This window comes from Salvelinus fontinalis, chromosome 6 (genome assembly GCF_029448725.1).
Source record: "Salvelinus fontinalis isolate EN_2023a chromosome 6, ASM2944872v1, whole genome shotgun sequence".
NCBI classification, from domain to species: domain Eukaryota; kingdom Metazoa; phylum Chordata; class Actinopteri; order Salmoniformes; family Salmonidae; genus Salvelinus; species Salvelinus fontinalis.
The window spans coordinates 69,971,153-69,986,152 of NC_074670.1; the positions used below are offsets into that span (position 1 = coordinate 69,971,153).

Below are 15,000 nucleotides of genomic sequence, written 5' to 3' on the forward strand. Positions count from 1 at the left end.
GTGCCTGCAGAGGACGATGCTGTGAACTGGATTGATGATCAATATCTGCTAGCAGTACAGGGGCTGGTTTCTGATACTGACGATGTTACTAATTGGATGTAGTCATTTAGATGTTATTGTATATTTCAGTTGGGCCGTTGACTTAAGCTTTTAAACAGACAGATCACCCTCTTTTTTTTCACCTTTATTTAACCAGGTAGCCTAGTTGAGAACAAGTTCTCATTTGCAACTGCGACCTGGCCAAGATAAAGCAAAGCAGTGTGAACAGACAACAACACAGAGTTACACATGGAGTAAACAATAAACAAGTCAATAACATAGTAGAAAAAAAAGAAAAAAGAGAATCGATATACAATGTGTGCAAAAGGCATGAGGAAGTAGGCAATAAATAGGCCATAGGAGCGAATAATTACAATTTAGCAGATTAACACTGGAGTGATAAATCATCAGATGATCATGTGCAAGTAGAGATACTGGTGTGCAAAAGAGCAGAAAAGTAAATAAATAAAAACAGTATGGGGATGAGGTAGGTAAATTGGGTGGGCTATATACCGATGGACTATGTACAGCTGCAGCGATCGGTTAGCTGCTCAGATAGCAGATGTTTAAACTTGTTGAGGGAGATAAAAGTCTCCAACTTCAGAGATTTTTGCAATTCGTTCCAGTCGCAGGCAGCAGAGAACTGGAAGGAAAGGCGGCCAAATGAGGTTTTGGCTTTAGGGATGATCCGTGAGATACACCTGCTGGAGCGCGTGCTACGGGTGGGTGTTGCCATCGTGACCAGTGAACTGAGATAAGGCAGCGCTTTACCTGGCATAGCCTTGTAGATGACCTGGAGCCAGTGGGTCTGACGACGAACATGTAGCAAAGGCCAGCCGACTAGAGCATACAGGTCGCAGTGGTGGGTGGTATAAGGTGCTTTAGTAGCAAAACGGATGGCACTGTGATAAACTGCATCCAGTTTGCTGAGTAGAGTATTGGAAGGTATTTTGTAGATGACATCGCCGAAGTCGAGGATCGGTAGGATAGTCAGTTTTACTAGGGTAAATTTGGCGGCGTGAGTGAAGGAGGCTTTGTTGCGAAATAGAAAGCCGACTCTAGATTTGATTTTGGATTGGAGATGTTTGATATGAGTCTGGAAGGAGAGTTTACAGTCTAGCCAGACACCTAGGTACTTATAGATGTCCACATATTCTAGGTCGGAACCATCCAGGGTGGTGATGCTAGTCGGGTGTGCGGGTGCAGGCAGCGAACGGTTGAAAAGCATGCATTTGGTTTTACTAGCCTTTAAGAGCAGTTGGAGGTCACGGAAGGAGTGTTGTATGGCATTGAAGCTCGTTTGGAGGTTAGATAGCACAGTGTCCAAGGAAGGGTCAGAAGTATACAGAATGGTGTCGTCTGCGTAGAGGTGGATCAGGGAATCGCCCGCAGCAAGAGCAACATCATTGATATATACAGAGAAAAGAGTCGGCCCGAGAATTGAACCCTGTGGTACCCCCATAGAGACTGCCAGAGGACCGGACAACATGCCCTCCGATTTGACACACTGAACTCTGTCTGCAAAGTAGTTGGTGAACCAGGTGAAGCAGTCATTAGAAAAACCGAGGCTACTGAGTCTGCCGATAAGAATATGGTGATTGACAGAGTCGAAAGCCTTGGCCAGGTCGATGAAGACGGCTGCACAGTACTGTCTTTTATCGATGGCGGTTATGAGTCTCACACTGGTCTCTCTGGTGTGGCTCTGTGGAACTGTGGTCTTAGTGATGTACACACACAAACACACAAACAAACACACACACACACATACAGACACGGACACACAAACACATCCCTGCACACCCTCTTGTGCGCACACACGTTCATCCACCTGCCTGAACGAACACACACACACACACACACACACACACACACACACACACACACACACACACACACACACACACACACACACACACACACACACACATTGTCTCTGCGGCTATGTCTAGCTGTCATCTGGTCCAAGTGAATGCAGACATCTGCCTGAGGGCAGAGGGGAGTTTGATGTTCCGCTCGCTCAATTAAACCCATCATTCTGCCAACACTAACATGCTGCACTGAACACACACTACACACACACAAACACTACACACTTAAACACATGCACACACTAACACACATACACTGAGTGTATAAAACATTAGGAACACCTTCCTAATATTGAGTTGCACTCACAACAGCCTCAATTTATTGGGGGCATGGACTCTACAAGGTGTTGATAGCTTTCCACAGGGATGCTGGCTCATGTTGACTCCAATGTTTCCTTTAGTTGGCTGTATGTCCTTTGGGTGGTAGACCATTCTTGATACACACAGGAAACTATTACGCGTGAGAAACCCAGCAGCGTTGCAGTTCTTGACACACTCAAACCGGCGCGCCTGGCACCTACTACCATAGCCCATTCAAAGGCACATTAATCTTTTGTCTTGTCCATTCAGAGGCTGACACAAACACAATCCATGTCTCAATTTTCTCAAGGCTTAAAAATACTTCTTTAACATGTCTCCACCCCTTCATCTACACTGATTGAAGTGAATTTAACAGGTGATATTAACAAGGGACCATAGCCTTCACCTGGATTCACCTGGTCAGTATGTCATGGCAAGAGAAGGTGTACCTAATGTGTTGTACAATCAGTGTACACACACACACACACACACACACACACACACACACACACACACACACACACACACACACACACACACACACAACATAATACACACACACACACAAACACACACACACACACACACACAAACACACACACACACAACATAATACACACACATAATACACACACACACACACACAACATAATACACACACATAATACACACACATAATACACACACAAAACATAATACACACACATAATACACACACACACACAACATAATACACACACATAATACACAAACACACACACACATGCTCCAATGACCATCCAGACAAGGCTGTTGAAGAAACAGAACTCCAGATGATGTTTCCTGTCAGTGAGGCTAATAGAAGACAACTTTATTATGAGTGCTACAGCTAAAGACCTAGATGGTAACTGCTTCCTGTGTCTCTGTGTTATTGATTCTCTATTGATTCTGTCCCTCCCCGTGTGTTAGGTGCGTATCCATGGCCTGACAGGTCACATCCAGTTCAATGAAAAAGGACGCAGGACCAACTTCACCGTCAGTGTCATGGAGCTAGCCCCCTCTGGACCTAAGAAGGTGAGTCATGAGATCTGTAGGATCTTATAGAATTGTATAGGATGTAATGGGATCTAATCGGACCTTATAGGATCTTATTTGATATCAAGTGTGAGGACTCATGTCCAATAGTGTTTCATTGCAGTCTCATATTATATCTGTACAGTACAGTATCAGATCAAATCAAGGTTTCCTTCATAGCCCGTCAGTTTTTTCACTTGTCTTTTAATCTTGTATGTGTATCAGGTGGGCTACTGGAACGAGGACGAGAAGTACGTGAGCACAGCCACCTTCATGAGAGGAAGCAACGACAGCAGCTATGGCCTACAGAACAGGACCTACATAGTTACCACCATCCTGGTCAGTGTGTGTGTGTGTGTGTGTGTGTGTGTGTGCGTGTGTGTGCGTGTGTGCGTGCGTGCGTGCGTGTGTGTGTGTGTGTGCCATGTTTTCCGTTGGCACCGGACATTTGACCGGCTTCATTTTGAAGACGTTAGAATAACAGGCCACATTTCCTTTTCCTCAGCCAAAAAGACGAGTAACGAACAGCAAAAGCACTAGCCTATGTCAATCTACTATCCCCATAGTAGAGAAGTTGACCTATTCTATTGTTCAGCTTGTCAAACACTGGGACAGTTGTGGGATGATAGATCCCAAATTCATACAACCAGTAGTCCTAGGCTACGTTAAAACAATGTATATTAAAAAACAATAAGATCTTTATTTTATTTAACTAGGCAAGTCAGTTAAGATCAAATTCTTATTTACAATGACGGCCTACCAGGGAACAGTGGGTTAACTGCCTTGTTCAGGGGCAGATTTGTACCTTGTCAGCTTGGGGATTCAATCCAGCAATCTTTGGGTTACTGACCCAACGCTCTAACCACTAGGCTACCTACAGATAAGAACGTTTAGCTTAAAATGTTGATAACTATTATTTATTCACATTGTAGGTGCAGCGAATGTTCGTTCCTTACTGCAACACTGTTGTCGAAAGCGAGCGGTTTCATGTGAAAGAGATTAACTGATCAGTTAGAAATGTAGAAAGGGGGGCGATCTATGTTGAATCAACTAGCATGGCTCTATGCTGCATCAACTAGCATGGCTCTAAGCTGCATCAACTAGCATGGCTCTATGCTGCATCAACTAGCATGGCTCTAAGCTGCATCAACTAGCATGGCTCTATGCTGCATCAACTAGCATGGCTCTAAGTTGAATCAACTAGCATGGCTCTAAGCTGTATCAACTAGCATGGCTCTAAGCTGCATCAACTAGCATGGCTCTATGCTGCATCAACTAGCATGGCTCTATGCTGCATCAACTAGCATGGCTCTATGCTGCATCAACTAGCATGGCTCTATGCTGCATCAACTAGCATGGCTCTATGCTGCATCAACTAGCATGGCTCTATGCTGCATCAACTAGCATGGCTCTATGCTGCATCAACTAGCATGGCTCTAAGCTGCATCAACTAGCATGGCTCTATGCTGCATCAACTAGCATGGCTCTAAGTTGAATCAACTAGCATGGTTCTAAGCTGCATCAACTAGCATGGCTCTAAGCTGCATCAACTAGCATGGCTCTATGCTGCATCAACTAGCATGGCTCTATGCTGCATCAACTAGCATGGCTCTAAGCTGCATCAACTAGCATGGCTCTATGCTGCATCAACTAGCATGGCTCTATGCTGCATCAACTAGCATGGCTCTATGCTGCATCAACTAGCATGGCTCTAAGTTGAATCAACTAGCATGGCTCTAAGCTGTATCAACTAGCATGGCTCTAAGCTGCATCAACTAGCATGGCTCTATGCTGCATCAACTAGCATGGCTCTATGCTGCATCAACTAGCATGGCTCTATGCTGCATCAACTAGCATGGCTCTATGCTGCATCAACTAGCATGGCTCTAAGCTGCATCAACTAGCATGGCTCTATGCTGCATCAACTAGCATGGCTCTATGCTGCATCAACTAGCATGGCTCTAAGCTGCATCAACTAACATGGCTCTATGCTGCATCAACTAGCATGGCTCTATGCTGCATCAACTAGCATGGTTCTAAGCTGCATCAACTAGCATGGCTCTATGCTGCATCAACCAGCATGGCTCTATGCTGCATCAACTAGCATGGCTCTATGCTGCATCAACTAGCATGGCTCTATGCAGCATCAACTAGCATGGCTCTATGCTGCATCAACTAGCATGGCTCTATGCTGCATCAACTAGCATGGCTCTATGCTGTATCAACTAGCATGGGTTGCTAATATGACTCAGATTGGACAATGAAATAAAGTTTATAAAAAATAATTGTCTCCACGGATATGGTTTGATTTTGGCTAGGATACTTTGAAGCAAGTCATAATATGAGTCTTAACCTCATAATATGTAGTCAAAGTTCAGGTTTCCAACAATGAAGTATATGTTTTCAAAATGCATACTGCCTCCAGCTCATTGCAAAGTGGTGTGAGACGTGTTGATGAGGCCTGCCTTACGTTGCCTATGCATGCTGTTTGTGTCATGTTTTGTCTTTGATCTTCATGTCTTGTCCCTGTGCTTCCCTCTGCTGGTCTTATTAGGTTCTTTCCCTCTTTCTATTCCTCTCTCTCCTCCTCCCTTTTTCCCTCTCCCGCTCTCTCTCTATCGTTCCGTTCTTACTCCCAGCTGGTTCTCATTCTCCTAACGACCTTATTTACTCTTTCACACCTGTCCCCTATTTTGCCCTCTGATTTGAGTCCCTATTTCTCCCTCTGTTTTCTGCTTCTGTCTTTGTCGGATTCTTGTTTGAGGTTAGCTGCTCTGTGTCCTTGTTCCGCTCTGTTGTGTTTTTTGCATTTGTCAGATGCTGCGTGTGAGCAGGTGTCTATGTCAGCTACGGTCTGTGCCTTCCTGAAGCGACCTGCAGTCTGTGGTCGCGTCTCCAGTCGTTCCTCTCTACTGACAAGAGGTTTTCAGTTTCCTGTTTTGGATTACCTTTGGATTATATCCAGGAACATCATTGTTTGTTTAAGACTGGAATAAAGACTCTGTTACTATTACGTCGCTTTTGGGTCCTCCTTCATCAGCATAACAGAAGAATCCGACCAAGAATGGACCCAGCGACTATGGATTCTCTCAACACTACCGTCAAGTTCCAGGGAGCAATGCTCGGCAGACACGAGCAGGAATTGTCTGCTGCTCGTCATGCCGTTGAGACCCTGGCCGCTCAGGTCTCCGATCTCTCAGGACAGTTTCAGAGTCTTCGTCTCGTACCACAAGCTACTTCCTGGTCTTCCGAGTCTCCGGAACCCAGGGTTAATAATCCACCATGTTACTCTGGACAGCCCACTGAGTGTCGCTCCTTTCTCACCCAGTGTGATATTGTGTTCTCTCTCCAGCCCAACACTTACTCTGGAGAGAGAGCTCGGATCGCTTACGTCATATCACTCCTTACTGGGCGGGCTCGGGAGTGGGGCACAGCTATCTGGGAGGCAAGGGCTGAGTGTTCTGACGTTTATCAGAACTTTAAGGAGGAGATGATACGGGTCTTTGATCGTTCAGTTTTTGGGAAGGAGGCTTCCAGGGGTCTGGCTTCCCTATGTCAAGGTGATCGATCCATAACGGATTACTCTATAGAGTTTCGTACTCTTGCTGCATCCAGTGACTGGAACGAGCCGGCGTTGCTCGCTCGTTTTCTGGAGGGACTCCACGCTGAGGTTAAGGATGAGATTCTCTCCCGGGAGGTTCCTTCCAGCGTGGACTCGTTGATTGCACTCGCCATCCGCATAGAACGACGGGTAGATCTTCGTCACCGAGCTCGTGGTAGAGAGCTCGCGTTAGCGGGGCTTCCCTTCTCCGCATCTCGACCATCTCCTTCCATCGGCTCGGAGACTGAGCCCATGCAGCTGGGAGGTGTTCACATCTCGACTAAGGAGAGGGAACGGAGAATCACCAACCGCCTTTGCTTCTATTGCGGTTCTGCTGGACATTTTGTCATGTCATGTCCAGTTAAAGGCCAGAGCTCATCAGTAAGCGGAGGGCTACTGGTGAGCGCTACTACTCAGGTCTCTCCATCAAGATCCTGTACTACCTTGTCGGTCCATCTACGCTGGACCGGGTCGGCTGCTTCCTGCAGTGCCTTGATAGACTCTGGGGCTGAGGGTTGTTTTATGGACGAAGCATGGGCTCGGAAACATGACATTCCTCTCAGAGAGTTAGGGAGGATCACACCCATGTTCGCCTTAGATGGTAGTCCTCTCCCCAGTATCAGATATGAGACACTACCTTTAACCCTCACAGTATCTGGTAACCACAGTGAGACCATTTCTTTTTTGATTTTTTGTTCACCTGTTACACCTGTTGTTTTGGGTCATCCCTGGCTAGTATGTCATAATCCTTCTATTAATTGGTCTAGTAATTCTATCCTTTCCTGGAACGTTTCTTGTCATGTGAAGTGTTTAATGTCTGCTATCCCTCCTGTTTCTTCTGTCCCCTCTACTCAGGAGGAGCCTGGTGATGTGACAGGAGTGCCGGAGGAATATCATGATCTACGCACGGTTTTCAGTCGGTCCAGAGCCAACTCTCTTCCTCCTCACCGGTCGTATGATTGTTGTATGGATCTCCATCCGGGGACCACTTCTCCTCGGGGTAGATTATTCTCTCTGTCGGCTCCCGAACGTAAGGCTCTCGATGATTATCTGTCTGCTGAAGGCATTCAGATGGATCCCGCTAAGGTCCAGGATGTCAGCGATTGGCCTGTTCCTAAGTCACGTGTCGAGTTACAGCGCTTTCTCGGTTTCGCTAATTTCTATCGGCGTTTCATTCGTAATTTCGGTCAAGTGGCTGCCCCTCTCACAGCCCTGACTTCTGTCAAGTCTTGCTTTAAGTGGTCTGGTTCCGCCCAGGGAGCTTTTGATCTCCTCAAGAAGCGTTTTACATCCGCTCCTATCCTTGTTACTCCTGACGTCACTAAACAATTCATTGTCGAGGTTGACGCTTCAGAGGTGGGAGCCATTCCGTCCCAGCGCTTCCAGTCTGACGATAAGGTCCATCCTTGCGCTTACTTTTCTCATCGATTGTCGCCATCGGAACCCGAGGGGATTCTCCCTGAAGGGCGTGTTGTCGGGTTGACTGTCTGGGGAATTGAGAGACAGGTAAAGCAAGCACTCACTCACACTGCGTCGCCGCGCGCTTGTCCTAGTAACCTTCTGTTCGTTCCTGTCTCTATTCGTCTGGCTGTTCTTCAGTGGGCTCATTCTGCCAAGTTAGCTGGTCACCCCGGCGTTCGGGGTACGCTTGCTTCTATTCGCCAGCGGTTTTGGTGGCCTACTCAGGAGCGGGACACGCGCCGTTTCGTGGCTGCTTGTTCGGACTGCGCGCAGACTAAGTCAGGTAACTCTCCTCCTGCCGGTCGTCTTAGACCGCTTCCCATTCCTTCTCGACCATGTTCTCAGATCGCCTTAGACTTTATTACCGGTCTGCCTTCGTCTGCGGGGAGGACTGTGAGAGCCGCAAATAAACGTAGGATTAAGAGTCCTAGGTATTGTCGCGGTCAGAGAGTGTGGCTTTCCACTCGTAACCTTTCCCTTACGACAGCTTCTCGCAAGTTGACTCCGCGGTTCATTGGTCCGTTCCGTGTCTCTCAGGTCGTTAATCCTGTCGCTGTGCGACTGCTTCTTCCGCGACATCTTCGTCGCATCCACCCTGTCTTCCATGTCTCTTGTGTCAAGCCTTTTCTTCGCGCCCCCGTTCGTCTTCCCTCCCCCCCTCCCGTCCTTGTCGAGGGCGCACCTATTTTCAAGGAACGAAAGATCATGGACATGCGTTCTCAGGGACGTGGTCAACAGTACTTTGGGGATGGGGAGGGTTTCGGTCCTGAGGAGAGGAGTTGGGTTCCATCTCGGGACGTGCTGGACCGTTCGTTGATTGATGATTTCCTTCGTCGCCGCCAGGGTTCCTCCTCGAGTGCGCCAGGAGGCGCTTGGTGAGTGGGGGGGTACTGTCATGTTTTGTCTTTGATCTTCATGTCTTGTCCCTGTGCTTCCCTCTGCTGGTCTTATTAGGTTCTTTCCCTCTTTCTATTCCTCTCTCTCCTCCTCCCTTTTTCCCTCTCCCGCTCTCTCTCTATCGTTCCGTTCTTACTCCCAGCTGGTTCTCATTCTCCTAACGACCTTATTTACTCTTTCACACCTGTCCCCTATTTTGCCCTCTGATTTGAGTCCCTATTTCTCCCTCTGTTTTCTGCTTCTGTCTTTGTCGGATTCTTGTTTGAGGTTAGCTGCTCTGTGTCCTTGTTCCGCTCTGTTGTGTTTTTTGCATTTGTCAGATGCTGCGTGTGAGCAGGTGTCTATGTCAGCTACGGTCTGTGCCTTCCTGAAGCGACCTGCAGTCTGTGGTCGCGTCTCCAGTCGTTCCTCTCTACTGACAAGAGGTTTTCAGTTTCCTGTTTTGGATTACCTTTGGATTATATCCAGGAACATCATTGTTTGTTTAAGACTGGAATAAAGACTCTGTTACTATTACGTCGCTTTTGGGTCCTCCTTCATCAGCATAACAGTTTGAGATGCTGTAGCAGCATCTCCCATGCTGTCTGACAGATTTTCTGCTCAAAGTCTCTGTATCTGCATGGCGTGAGCGTGTGATAAGTAAGATACATAACGAATATACACACATGCCCATTTAATTCCACTAAATGATGCGAATTAACCTATAGACTGATAAGCAGGACCAGTCAAATGTATTTACGTCGACTTGTATTTCCAACAATGAATAGGCATGGGGCATCCTGAAATGGGGCATGAATAGGCATCCCATTTCACAATGGGATTTTAAAATTCTTCTGCCGGACAGTTATTTGTCTTTTCCATTTTTTTTACGGCCAAAAGCCGGTTAATACCGGTTCCTGGTGTGTGTGTGTGTGTGTGTGTGTGTGTGTGTGTGTGTGTGTGTGTGTGTGTGTGTGTGTGTGTGTGTGTGTGTGTGTGTGTGTGTGTGTGTGTGTGTGTGTGTGTGTGTGTGTGTGTGTGTGTGTGTGTGTGTTTAGAGGGCTCTTAAGAGTTCCTCTTAGCCCTAACAGGACATAAATTCCCACTGACACAGACAAACTCTTCTTTTCTTCTCTCCTGGCCGCCCTGTTAGCCTATAGCCTGTTAGCCTATAGCCTGTTAGCCTGTTAGCCTGTTAGCCTATAGCCTGTTAGCCTACAGCCTGTTATCCTGTTAGCCTATAGCCTGTTGTCCTGTTAGCCTATAGCCTGTTATCCTGTTAGCCTATAGCCTGTTATCCTGTTAGCCTATAGTCTGTTATCCTGTTAGCCTATAGTCTGTTGTCCTATTAGCCTATAGCCTGTTTCGTATTTCCGTCACATCGCAGACTCAGAGACTTTACTCAGTTGTGATGTAATGTAAGAATGTGTTCTGCTGCTTCCTTCACTTCCCCAGGCCCTTTGATGTATCCTGCCCACAGAAAGGACCTCTAGCTGGGGGTAGTGGGAGGTGGGTGGTATGGAGGATAGGCTCCGGGGCCTCTAGCTGGGGGTAGTGGGAGGTGGGTGGTATGGAGAATATGCTCCAGGGCCTCTAGCTGGGGGTAGTGGGCGGTGGGTGGTATGGAGGATAGGCTCCGGGGCCTCTAGCTGGGGGTAGTGGGCGGTGGGTGGTATGGAGGATAGGCTCCAGGGCCTCTAGCTGGGGGTAGTGGGAGGTGGGTGGTATGGAGGATAGGCTCCAGGGCCTCTAGCTGGGGGTAGTGGGAGGTGGGTGGTATGGAGAATATGCTCCAGGGCCTCTAGCTGGGGGTAGTGGGAGGTGGGTGGTATAGAGGATAGGCTCCAGGGCCTCTAGCTGGGGGTAGTGGGAGGTGAGTGGTATGGAGAATAGGCTCCAGGGCCTCTAGCTGGGGGTAGTGGGAGGTGAGTGGTATGGAGGATAGGCTCCAGGGCCTCTAGCTGGGGGTAGTGGGAGGTGGGTGGTATGGAGGATAGGCTCCAGGGCCTCTAGCTGGGGGAGGTGGGAGATGGGTGGTATGAAGGATAGGCTCCAGGGCCTCTAGCTGGGGGTAGTGGGAGGTGGGTGGTATGGAGAATAGGCTCCAGGGCCTCTAGCTGGGGGTAGTGGGGGGTGGGTGGTATGGAGGATAGGCTCCAGGGCCTCTAGCTGGGGTAGTGGGGGGTGGGTAGTATGGAGGATAGGCTCCAGGGCCTCTAGCTGGGGGTAATGGGAGGTGGGTGGTATGGAGGATAGGCTCCAGGGCCTCTAGCTGGGGGAGGTGGGAGATGGGTGGTATGGAGGATAGGCTCCAGGGTCTCTAGCTGGGGGAGGTGGGAGATGGGTGGTATGGAGGATAGGCTCCAGGGCCTCTAGCTGGGGGTAGTGGGAGATGGGTGGTATGGAGGATAGGCTCCAGGGCCTCTTGCTGGGGGTAGTGGGAGGTGGGTGGTATGGAGGATAGGTTCCAGGGCCTCTAGCTGGGGGTAGTGGGAGGTGGGTGGTATGGAGGATAGGCTCCAGGGCCTCTAGCTGGGGGAGGTGGGAGATGGGTGGTATGGAGGATAGGCTCCAGGGCCTCTAGCTGGGGGTAATGGGAGGTGGGTGGTATGGAGGATAGGCTCCAGGGCCTCTAGCTGGGGGTAGTGGGAGATGGGTGGTATGGAGGATAGGCTCCAGGGCCTCTAGCTGGGGGTAATGGGAGGTGGGTGGTATGGAGGATAGGCTCCAGGGCCTCTAGCTGGGGGAGGTGGGAGATGGGTGGTATGGAGGATAGGCTCCAGGGCCTCTAGCTGGGGGTAATGGGAGGTGGGTGGTATGGAGGATGGTGGTCAAGTCTGCATAGAGTAACTCACAACCACACACACAGGGAGAAGGGAGCTGGGCTAAGGTTTTCTACAGGGAGAAGGGAGCTGGGCTAAGGTTTGTTCCAGGGAGAAGGGAGACTGGGCTAAGGTTTGTTCCAGGGAGAAGGGAGCTGGGCTAAGGTTTGTTACAGGGAGAAGGGAGCTGGGCTAAGGTTTGTTCCAGGGAGAAGGGAGACTGGGCTAAGGTTTGTTCCAGGGAGAAGGGAGACTGGGCTAAGGTTTGTTCCAGGGAGAAGGGAGACTGGGCTAAGGTTTGTTCCAGGGAGAAGGGAGATTGGGCTAAGGTTTGTTCCAGGGAGAAGGGAGACTGGGCTAAGGTTTGTTCCAGGGAGAAGGGAGATTGGGCTAAGGTTTGTTCCAGGGAGAAGGGAGACTGGGCTAAGGTTTGTTCCAGGGAGAAGGGAGACTGGGCTAAGGTTTTCTACAGGGAGAAGGGAGACTGGGCTAAGGTTTGTTCCAGGGAGAAGGGAGCTGGGCTAAGGTTTGTTCCAGGGAGAAGGGAGATTGGGCTAAGGTTTGTTCCAGGGAGAAGGGAGACTGGGCTAAGGTTTGTTCCAGGGAGAAGGGAGACTGGGCTAAGGTTTGTTCCAGGGAGAAGGGAGACTGGGCTAAGGTTTGTTCCAGGGAGAAGGGAGGCTGGGCTAAGGTTTGTTCCAGGGAGAAGGGAGACTGGGCTAAGGTTTGTTCCAGGGAGAAGGGAGACTGGGCTAAGGTTTGTTACAGGGAGAAGGGAGACTGGGCTAAGGTTTGTTCCAGGGAGAAGGGAGACTGGGCTAAGGTTTTCTCCAGAGAGAAGGGAGACTGGGCTAAGGTTTTCTCCAGGGATATGGGAGCTGGGCTAAGGTTTGTTCCAGGGAGAAGGGAGACTGGGCTAAGGTTTGTTCCAGGGAGAAGGGAGCTGGGCTAAGGTTTGTTCCAGGGAGAAGGGAGCTGGGCTAAAGTTTGTTACAGGGAGAAGGGAGCTGGGCTAAGGTTTGTTCCAGGGAGAAGGGAGACTAGATGGAACAAACCTTAGCCCAGACTCCCAGGCCTCCAGTAGACCTCCATGGAGAGAGGTTAATGGGGTGAGGGATTTCAGGGTTAATGGGGTGAGGGATTTCAGCATCTTGCCACCCGCCTGCCTGTCCTGCAGAACCGGTTTAAGACGAGAGCTGCGAAGGGGGAAAGGCAAGCTGTGTGTGTGTGTACGCGTGTGTGTGTGTGTGTGTGTGTGTACGCGTGTGTGTGTGTGTGTGTGTGTGTGTGTGTGTGTGTGTGTGTGTGTGTGTGTGTGTGTGTGTGTGTGTGTGTGTGTGTGTGTGTGTGTGTGTGTGTGTGGAGGAAGGGGGAAATGATAACTGTCCTTAATCTAGCAGGAAGGCTTGGTGCCTTCACAGAGAGACAGTGTTGTTTTAAGGCCAGGCTATGTGCTGGCTTTTAGATGGGTTTTCCTTTAGTGGAATCTTCTTTTTTTTTCTTTTTTTTTTAATGTTTACTATGGGCACAACTCTAGGGCACAACTCTAGGGCACAACTCTAGGGCACAACTCTAGAATACAACTCTAGGGGACAACTCTAGAATACAACTCTAGAATACAACTCTAGAGCACAACTCTAGGGCACAACTCTAGAATACAACTCTAGGGCACAACTCTAGAATACAACTCTAGAGCACAACTCTAGAGCACAACTCTAGAGCACAACTCTAGAATACAACTCTAGAATACACCTCTAGGGCACAACTATAGGGCACAACTCTAGAATACAACTCTAGGGCACAACTCTAGAATACAACCCTAGAATACAACTCTAGAATACAACTCTAGAGCACAACTCTAGAAATACAACTCTAGAATACAACTCTAGGGCACAACTCTAGAATACAACTCTAGGGCACAACTCTAGGGCATAACTCTAGAATACAACTCTAGGGCACAACTCTAGAATACAACTCTAGGGCACAACTCTAGGGCACAACTCTAGAATACATCTCTAGAATACAACTCTAGAGCACAACTCTAGAATACAACTCTAGAATACAACTCTAGGGCACAACTCTAGGGCACAACTCTAGAATACATCTCTAGAATACAACTCTAGAGCCCAACTACATTGTCTTTCCAAGAGGAAGTATTACACTGTAGACTGGATACATGCCGTTGAAAACCCCTCATCAACGATCAGACATTAGATATAACTGGAAGCATTAGAAGACGTTAATTCTCTCTGTGTCACGTTCCTGACCTGTTTTCTGTTGTTTGGTATGTGTTTAATTGGTCAGGGCGTGAGTTGGGGTGGGTAGTCTATGTTATGTGTTTTCTATGTTGGGTTAATGGTTTGCCTGGTATGGTTCTCAATTAGAGGCAGGTGTGTGTCGTTTCCTCTGATTGAGAGCCATATTAAGGTAGGTTGTTCTCACTGTTTGTTTGTGGGTGATTGTTCCTGTGTCAGTGTATACCACATGGGACTGTTTCGTTTGTTCGTTCGTTTTAGGTAGTCTGTTCCTGTTCGTGCGTTCTTCGTCTATATGTAAGTTCATTTGTTTCAAGTCTGTTGACTTCGTTTATTGTTTTGTAGTTTGTTCTAGTGTTCGTTAGTGTTTTCGTCTTGTTGTAAATAAATTCAGTATGTATTCATCACCCGCTGCGCCTTTGTCCGTTCATGCACCACAAGACGAATGTTACACTCTGCTGATTCTTTCGGTGTTAGGAAGGAAGGAAGAAAGGGTCCATGGAAGGAAGAACAGGTGCATTTCTTAAACATTTGTCCAAAGCCATGGTGTTCTGTGTGTGTGTTGGTACGCCGCCTGAGTGGCAGCCGGTGTCTATTGACTTGTTATAGGTCAGTGAGAGAGTGAGTCCTAGTGGACCTGCTATCTGTGTGTGTGTGCGTGAGTGCGTGTGTGTGTGTGTGTGTCTGTGTGAGTGGTGTGTTGGCCTGTCAAACTGCTCTGAAAC

General features: G+C 48.5%; 1 protein-coding gene across 7 annotated transcripts in view; it reads left to right on the plus strand.

Annotated features, from left to right (window-relative positions):
• LOC129858394 (glutamate receptor 1-like) overlaps positions 1-15,000 on the plus strand; it is a 186,670-nt gene that overhangs the window by 97,831 nt on the left and 73,839 nt on the right. For all 7 annotated transcript variants that reach the window (XM_055927576.1, XM_055927577.1, XM_055927579.1 and 4 more), the window contains exons 8-9: positions 3,156-3,260; positions 3,486-3,599. In XM_055927576.1, the coding sequence (XP_055783551.1) occupies positions 3,156-3,260; positions 3,486-3,599 (219 nt within the window). The remainder of the gene's footprint in view (positions 1-3,155; positions 3,261-3,485; positions 3,600-15,000) is intronic.